This window comes from Centropristis striata, chromosome 18 (assembly GCF_030273125.1).
Source record: "Centropristis striata isolate RG_2023a ecotype Rhode Island chromosome 18, C.striata_1.0, whole genome shotgun sequence".
Taxonomy (NCBI): domain Eukaryota; kingdom Metazoa; phylum Chordata; class Actinopteri; order Perciformes; family Serranidae; genus Centropristis; species Centropristis striata.
Genome location: NC_081534.1, coordinates 23,185,027 through 23,194,379, shown reverse-complemented (window position 1 = coordinate 23,194,379; position 9,353 = coordinate 23,185,027). Strand labels below are relative to the sequence as shown.

At 37.8% G+C, this 9,353-nt stretch overlaps 1 protein-coding gene across 1 annotated transcript; it reads right to left on the bottom strand.

Moving 5' to 3' along the window:
- Positions 1-2,367: 2,367 nt before the first annotated feature.
- Positions 2,368-8,365, bottom strand: LOC131991601 (cytosolic 5'-nucleotidase 1A-like). The gene is made up of 6 exons (XM_059357065.1): positions 7,955-8,365; positions 7,670-7,837; positions 4,592-4,721; positions 4,291-4,413; positions 3,479-3,663; positions 2,368-3,009 (listed from the first exon to the last, which is right to left on the bottom strand). Exons 1-6 carry the CDS (start codon positions 8,060-8,062, stop codon positions 2,644-2,646), a joined length of 1,080 nt encoding a protein of 359 aa, XP_059213048.1. The 5' UTR covers positions 8,063-8,365; the 3' UTR covers positions 2,368-2,643.
- Positions 8,366-9,353: the final 988 nt, after the last annotated feature.

Below are 9,353 nucleotides of genomic sequence, written 5' to 3'. Positions count from 1 at the left end.
ATTGCCATTTCTGCTATATACCTTTAAGGCTGTAATTAGATGTTATTTTAGTCCAAGAAGGATACATCTCTGATATTATTAATGTATCATGTAACTGCAGGATAGCTCATTAACTTCCAATTAGGTCTAATGTTAGTTCAGTGAAAGCAGAGTGATTTGCATTTTATTCTTGCTGTGCTTGGCAGTGATATTTTAGTACCTGGAAAAAATGGGCCTAGTGGGAGATTGGTTATTTAAAAAAAGGAGGAGATACTCCTCAAAGCTCTGTACACTGTGTAAGATGTAACTTTTTTCAATGTTATTTTCTTGATATATTTAGAGTAAAGGTATATCCGTTAGAGGGTAAAGTCGTGCTTTTTTTTTAGGTTGTTCCTGTTAAATTTCAATCTAGTGAAACAGGAGCTCCCTCTTGTGGCTTCCCTCATCACGTACATGTAAGCTGAGAGTTGACCTCCATCAGCTGAGGTTTGACAGACACTCAGGAGCAACATTGAGGTCTAGTGACAGGACAGATCTGCCAGAAGATAAGCTGCTGAAGTTTGACCCCAGCTGGTTTACTGTCTCAAGGAAGTGACTCATTGCCTGTAGGGAAAACAAGCAGTGTGTAAAGCATCAATGTGGACAGTTACAGCAGAACAGCACCATCTACTGCTGAGATATATAAAGATCAGTAGTGGAAAAGTACTCAGATCCTTAAGGAAAAGTAGCAATAAAACAATGTTAAAGCAAATGTCTTGCACTCAAAATTAAAAAGTAGAGAATTGTTATCACCAAAAATATATAATGCATCAAATGTAAAGTATTGTTCTACAAAAAAATATTAGATGCTGATGCATGTAGCAAAAATATATACAGCTGCAAGAAAAAGTATGTGAACCCTTTGAAATTACCTAGTTTTCGGCATTCATTTCTCATAAAATGTGATCTGATCTGCATCTAAGTCCTGATTATAGACAAACACAACATGCTTATCCAAATACCACAAAAACATGTTCATGTCTTTATTGAATATATCCATGAAACATTCATTCATAATGCTGGTAGATAAAGTAAGTGAACCCTTTGGCTAATGACTCCTTAAGAGCTAATTGGAGTCGGGAATTAGAAAACTCGGAGTCCTAACAATAAAACAAGATTTGAGTGAGGTGTAGAGATACTTTGACCTTAAAAACACTCAAACTTTTTGATTTCGCTATTCATAAGTAGCATCTGCTCATGTGAACCATGGCATGCAAAAAAAGAGATCTCTTCTAAGACCCGCAATCAAGAATTGTTGATTTGCATCAGACTGTAAGGGGTTAAAAAGTAGTCTTTTTCTTGCAATTGTAGCATCAATTATCTTGTTAACATATTACATAAACCATAATTCTTAGACAAATTTTCCTCTGAAACACAGTGGTTTAATAGTATAAAGTAGCATTAACTGGATATATACAAGTAAAGCAGAAGCCCCTCAGAATTGTACACACAAGTATTTGAGTAAATGTACTTAATTACTTTCCACAACTGACTAAGACCAGCCATTGGTGTTCCTCCACAGTCCTTTATTCTACACCCTCTGCAGTCAATACCCAACACCAAAGCGTATGAGATTAAAGGCACAGGCTGGACAGAAATAGTAGTATAGTACAGTCTAGAAAATTGACTGTACACTGTATACAAATGTGATGTATGACAAATGTTACCAGACATGATATAAACATTTACAAACAAGTGTAACGTTAAAATCCTAGATGATGTTAACTTATGCATCCATTTTTGCAATGTGAAATGCAAGAATATACATAGTAAGTTGGATATAAATACACTACAACAAGAAAATTAAATATGGAGGTACAATGTGCTGTCCAGATACAGTGTAAAAGTGTAAACATTACATGAGTATAAAAATTTGAGGAACAATATAAAGTGTAAGCTTCATATAGTTTGCAGCATAAACAGCAAAGACAGTAACGAAAAAAACAATCAGTTTTCCCAGTCAACCGTTACAAATATCCCTTTAAAACTAACAGCTGATATTAATATGTGCATTTAAATGAATACTAGACACCAAATATATTGGACTTTTTTAGTTGGAATTGGATAATTTAACAAGGCTGGTGGTCTTTAAGTCCATAAAGAGCAAATGCAGCAAAAAACAACTACAGCAGATACATTCTTGTGCCCCATTTAGACTGAATATGCCAAAGACTAACAGCCAAAACTAATATAAATACAATAAGGATGTGTTTTTATTGTATAAAAATGTAAAGAAATGTATATAACTCAAATGCAAATGCGAAAAAAGCTGTCAAGAGGTAAACGTGTACACAGATATTACAGTTTAAAGGCATGGGTAGGTAATGAATCAAGCGTTTGTTTCCTAAAACAGTATAAGGTGAAATAGTGTACGGCACCTAGTGTAACTTTTACTTTGAAAAACATTTACCCACTCATCAATAATATCCTATCTTAAAGAAAGTAGTAGAAAATAATTGATTAAACACCCAAAAAGTAGGACTATTACTCATGAATTTCCTATAAAAATTGTTGTTATTTTTTTAACAGATCATTTTTCCTGAATGCAATATTTTATTTTGGAAAGAAATCTATTTATATGCAGGTGATGACGCAGTGCATATTATTATTTGAACCATTTTGAGTTTATTCCTCTTTTTTGGGCTGCTCGATGAGTTTCCCCTTGTGGTACTTCTGTCCGATCCCGTAGGGGACATGTGCAGAGACGGTGCCCAGTTCTTGCGCCCCCTCGATGTGGAACATCTGGTCGTCGAAGAAGATGTGCGGTTTTATTTTCTGCAGCAGGGGCCCTTTGGGAGCGCCGGCCAGGAAGAGAGCCTCGTCGATCTCGAGTCCCCAGCTGCGGAGAGTCTTCAGGACGCGGGCCCCGGAGCTGGCGGCGCTGCGGGCCGTCACCAGGAAGGTTCGGATCGGGCAGTTCAGGCGCTGGTTCTTGGCGTAGAATTTTTTCTGGAGCTTCCCCAGAGCCTCCAGGAAACACTTTAGGGGACCCTGAAAGAGCCAAAGCAACAAGTTGATTTAAAATGTTTGCAAGTAAGGAACACAGGGACAGAAAAAGGAAGAAGAGGAATTAAATGTCACACACACAGACCAGAACACACTAGCAAAAAATGATGTCAGAGTTGATTTAAAGGTTGATTAAATGCAGCAGAGCAGGTTCCTAAACCCTGCAGACATTTCCCAGAGTCGTGTTTTGCTCCATACAGGTGTTGTTGTGACAGCGAATAGATTTATTGAACTCTTCTGTTCTGTTTGTTTGCTTGTTAATATCATTCATTTCTTTGAATTTTTCACCGTCGTGTTATTTATTTTTTTGCTAAATTAAAAGGTTTATTCTTTAAGCCTGTGGCTCCTTGACCACTTGCTTGCACATCTGTTTTCTATTACTTTGAAGATATATATCATAGTCTTATGATTGATATACACTGCACACAGTGATGTTGAAGTTCTTATAAATTACCTGAGCCAGAGGCAAGTTCTCAAACTCCTTCTCGTGCTCGAAGAAAGTGTCCAGGCCGTGTTTCTTCACGATGATCTCCGACTCGTCAGAGAAGAGGACGGCGTCGCCATCGAATGCCACTCTCAGCTGAGTCTCGCTCAACTCGGAGTCCGTTTCCATCATGAACATGGTGGCTGCAGCGATGCCTGAAGAAAAGAAGGGTTGGTTAAATATACGCTTCGGGATGCTATGTTTCATGGAGAAAATGTGACATTTTACAGCTGCATGCATCTCCAAATTCCTATTTTACTTACAATGCTTTAAATGCCACTGCACTGTAACGTTTAGTGTTGTTTTCATACCCGTCATATTCTACTTTACCTTGTTTTTATTTTCTATTTATTGCCAATAAATAAACCTCGTCTTGACCCACCAACAGCCAGAAACCGAAAGATATTCAATTCATAGTAACTCAAAACAGACAAAGCAACAAATTCTCACATTTGAAAAGCAATTTGTCTTCATGAACGACATTAAAATCTGTTATCAAATATTTCTGTCAACTTAATAATTTTATATCAGCAGTATATTTGAATGCTGGTGTTTGTTTTGTGTCTATTTGGACGACAGGGAGTCGTAAAACCACAAGCAGCTCCTTCTTGCTGCACAGCGTGGGGTCGAGGTTTTCCGTCAACAGTGTGAATGAGTCAGCGCAAAGTCAACATGCAAGTGTGTAAATATCAGTGAAGCACAAACACGTCCCGAGGCTGCTCAAAGTAACTCGTGAATCAAACAAAAGGTTGTGTGTGACGTACATCGGGGTCGTCACTTACCTTCCTCGATGGCCTCCGTGACTTTCTCAGAGTCCTTGGAGAGGTAAAGGTTTGTCATGTAGGCCTTCAGGTATCCTGTTGGACTCTTCCCTCCCGTCATACAGAATCTCTCTATACTCAGATCTGAAAAAGGCAAGTTGGAGACGTGTGAAGAAAGAAGTCCCATTACATGAATTACATTACAACAAGTCATTTATAGTGTATAATTACAAGACTGAGTGCTGTTCTTGATTATTCCTGTTGTTGCAGCGGGGGAGCCGTGCTGCACAATCAACAATGTCTGCTTTAGGACGCATCGTACCGTAGTGATTAATGCTGTTTATGAGGCGCACTCCCACTTGGGCATGGTTGTTAGTCATTAAGACGATGTCAAACAGCTCCTCGCTGTCTGGGTAGAGCTCCCTCAGTCGAGAGTTGACATTCATCAGCGCCTGTGTGAGAGGACAGACGGATTTCCATCAAAAGTCAGGATGTTGCATCAGAGTTCAACAGGTAGTTACGACACAGACATTACAGCAGCGTACCACGGCTTTCTGTCAGTTATGATTTTAAGATAAGCAGTAAGTTATTAAAACAACACTGAAATAAACCACAAACGCCTACATTGGGGTGTTTTATATATCTTTGTATGCACTATACAGTTAAGAAGTATAATTTTGAGGTATTAATTGAGTATTCATTTTATGCTGCCTAAACTCCATTACACTTCATATGAAAATCTGGCCCTGATGTACACCATTTTTATGTGGCATCTACTGTTGACCTGCTACCTCCCCCTAAAAGCCACTGCCCCCTACCTGCTGGTCTGTTTTAAAGGGGGCAGAACACGTAGGGGTTAATTACTTGAAAGTTTTAAAGTAGTGAGAATTTTCTCCTTAAATTAACAACTGTACAAAATGAACAGAATAGTTTCAAGTGAAATACTAGGAAAAAATAGATAAATACACATACATACATACACACACACACACACACACACACACACACACACACACATATATATATATATACATACATACATGAAAATTGAAGTTAGTATGACTTTGTTATTATCAGTTAACATTACATAATTGTGTATCACGATATCTTGATTTATGATCTTACCGCAATATGATTCCATTGAAAGAACATAAATTATCATATTGAATTACAGCCCAATGCAATTCAATCCCACAAATTATAGCCTCTAAATGTCCATAAAGTTGAATCAATCCCTCTTGGAAACACTTTGAATTAAAACTGATCATGATGGTAGGATTTATTACAAGATTGTTGTATTATTCATTAGCTTTAGCTAGCTCTACCAAATAAACTGGCAGTTGTGTATATCCACAATTTTAAGAAATTACAACTTCTATAGTTCACAATTTTACCAATGCCTGCAGGCATTTAACAATTCATTTGATATTTTAAAAATAAATTAGGAACCACATATTATAAATTAAATCAACAGCAAAAACTTTTCATTATGGGCTGACATTGTGGCGTTTCCTCCATAAAGAAACAGCTGGTAGGGAAAAAAGAATAATTAACATGCTCCATTTAGTGATTGAACACATTATACCCAACATCCAGGCAGGTTTATGTTTCGGAGAAAGCCAAGCAAAGACTTGAAACCCACAGCGTCTCTTGCCAGCTGTGGCAGGTCAGTTTTCTTTGTTACTTTGTGGTTACATAACAACCAAAGAATACAAGATCATTTTACACTAACAGGGTGCAATCACTCTTCTTTTGATGTCCCTATATTGCAGAATGATAACGCCCATAAAGCAGTTTCTAAACACATTCATAAGTGTTCTGATGAAGACCAGACTGCACAATCACCAGCTCTGAACATCAATCAACCTTCACAGGTGGTTGTACAGCATTGCACTGCCTTTATCTTTCAAAAAGTTGTTAAAATGTTGGACTTTCCAGTTGATGACTAGTGTGATTTAATGGCTTGTACGACTGCATTCCACAGAGTAAAGCAGTTTTAAAGTCAAATAGTTTTTGAAGGGTATATTCCTTATTTTATCCCGTCACTGAACAAATTAAGCAACAGGGGAAAGTCTGTAATTGTTTGATTTCAAATGAGGAACCTCCATTGTCATAGAGGAGGATTACAGGACTTCCTGATATCTAACATTTCAAGAGATGGTTTGATGGTTGGGGATGTATACAATTGTTATTCATAATCAGTGCATTACCTACAGTATATGGTGTACGAATATTCCCACAGAAGGTTTTTATCAATCAGTTTAACTGTCCCCTATATTTAGAATACTTTACCTTGCCGTCAGACAGCCCAGGAAGTGAAGCAATTTTCTCTATTCAAAGCCACCAGACTCCATTGACAAAATCTATTATTTTACCTTGCAGAACACAGGAGTTACTGGTCTACCTCTGCCTGGATCAGTCAGTCGGTCTATGTTACTGTGTGACTTTGGTGAATCTGAACTAAAAAGCCATTTCTCACACCATGCACAAACATCACGGCAAAGGTGAAGAGACTGTAGAGAAAGCTTACAGGGGAAGAGAAATGAAGGAGTGACCGAGCAAGAGGACGCTGGCTAAAATAAATCTCAGACTAGCTTTTACTCATTGGGAACAAAATAAAATTTGTACATGGATACCCTGTTTTAACTCTTTAAAACACCAAAGTCAAACAATAACAAAACAAACTGATAAAAGCAGCAGTAGACCAGCAACTCCTGTATTTTGTGTTTTTTTCCACCAAGGATTCTGGTGGCTTTCATGAGAGCATAGATAACGGTTTAATTTACCCCATGTAAACTTCAATAGGGCTCTCTGTCAGCAAGGTAAAGATTAGAATTTTTTTTTCTCAATATAACCTTCACTTAAGCTTTTTTAAGTGGCTAAAATATATTTAGCTGCTGCCCGTCTACAGCAGTATATAGCTTAGCTACAGTGTCTAATACACCAACTATGGATAAGTATCTCATAGTTATTATGCAGCACTAGGGATTTGTCTTTTAAATGAGGCATTTAATGACCTTAAATGACCTCCATCATATCAGGGGTGGAGAGAAAATTAAGAGCTGTGAAAATTTGTGACTTTCATAGACACTATTTTCCCCAACTGTGCTAAAATACACATACCTGTGTTTACATTACTTATTCAGGTGTGGTAGCCTGGGGTGGAACCTGCTTTCCCTAAGCACAACAAGTAGACTCTTAAAGTGGGTGCAGGCTTTAAACTCGATCCCACGCAGTGCACTACAGAAGCCACTTTTTGCAGGGCACGTTTTTCCTGTGTACCGCGTCACTCATGTGTGCATTAAGGTGAAGCAACGCATTTAGAGAGGCACCACGCCCTGCAAATACCCTGCAGAGACTTGCAGGTTGACACTACCGGGGTTCAGGCCTACAGCGTTACCTTGACGAAGGGGTAAGCAGGTCCTGGCTTCAGGGGCTCGTTTTCATGCTCCACTTGATAAGCCACGTACTTCTCAACTCCTTCATCCTCATAAATCTTCCTCTCTGCCACCATGTTGAAGAGGGTGCGAGAGGAGACGGCGATGGTGACAGCAAACCGGGGTTTGGGCTGCGAGTGGAAAAACAGTCCTGTTTAGCACTTATAAAGTCATAAATTACATGTGTGAACGTATGAGAAGCTAACACACGGCCTTATAGTAGTACAACTTTTCAGGAAAACACTTACAGGTCTCGGTTTGTTAGTTTTGAGGTTGTCAAAAAAGGCTTTAGCCGCAGCCCAGTCTTTCTCCTCCGCTTCAGTTGCAGATGCCTCGCCTGGTTTGATTTCACTCATTTTTGCGAAACTTTTGTACAAATAAATTACGTCCTAAAAACTACACAAACTCCGGTTAAATGATAGGCAGCTTCAGCTTGTAAACTTTGCGGAAATGTATTTTTTAAAATCCGTGGTGGGCGTGTTTCCATGCAGTGACGTCGGCAGGCTGGTCATCACTCGCACCTGATTGGCTGGTGACTCCCTGACCACATACTTCAGTGAAGCCTACCATACAAATATTATTGAAGGTTAAAAAATGTTATTTTATTACCAAATTAAAAAAAAGTATATATTAAAATGAAAAATAGAAAGGAGGAATGTCTCCAATTTTTTTCTGAAATTATTAATAGTAATTAAGTACTTTTATTCAAGTACAGTACTTAAGAACAGTTTTTAGGTATTTTATAAACTTGACCACACTATTTTAGAGGAAAGGAGTGGGGTGGAGGAGGGTTCTTTTTAATTTATAATCCACTTCTTATTTATCTGACATTTACTTTTTAGATTTACATAACAGAAATGTAAATTATGTTAAGATATTTAATATAGGACAAGAAAAGTAAAGATCAGAGAAAAATCTGAATAACACAATCTAAATTTGTTTTTTGCTTTCTGTTTCCCGGTTCAATTAATCATCTCACAACAACTCAGATTTATCTCATGATCCATTGGAGGGGCCCAAACCCTAAATTGTAGTTATTTGCTAGCTGTATAAAAAGTAGCCAAAAGTAGCTCCACCTCAAACAGCTACAACATCACTTACTGTACTAGTATAAACAATCAAATAAGGTCATATGTCATGTTAATGGCAACAAGTTATTTGAAATGTTGAACATAAACACTTTACCTGAGATTATGTATATGTATTTAATCAAAATCAAATCAAAATCAAAGTTACTTTATTTATCCCTGAGAGGAAATTCAGTTAGTCTGGTAGAATCTCTGTTAGAATGAGACAGCCTGATGGCTGTAGGAGAGAAGGATCTTTTGTATCTCTCTGTCCTGCAACGGAGAGAGAGGAGCCATTCACTAATGTTTTTTTGGTCCATAAAGGTTTTGTGTAGCAGATGATCCGGGTATTAAAGGATGGCCTCGAACATCTTGACAGTGCATGTGTTATGATTGGCGTTTTCCTACTTATTTTGTACATATGTTACAGCAAGATTTTTTGTATGTTTAATAATCCCCTGTGGAACGGGAAAATTGTTTGGTATGACGGATAAATAAAAAGTCACTTACTAATTCTGCTGTGTCTTTAATGCCCTCTCCTGGGTATTTTACTGCTTTGCATTAATGTAATCTTCCTCTG

Coding starts and splice junctions, on each gene's coding strand:
- LOC131991601 (XM_059357065.1), bottom strand. CDS start 8,062: ATGAGTGAAATCAAACCAGGCGAGGCATCTGCAACTGAAGCGGAGGAG. Junction 4,414..4,591: donor AAACAGCATTAATCACTACG/GTACGATGCGTC, acceptor TGCCTTTTTCAG/ATCTGAGTATAGAGAGATTC. Junction 3,664..4,290: donor CACGGAGGCCATCGAGGAAG/GTAAGTGACGAC, acceptor TCTTTTCTTCAG/GCATCGCTGCAGCCACCATG.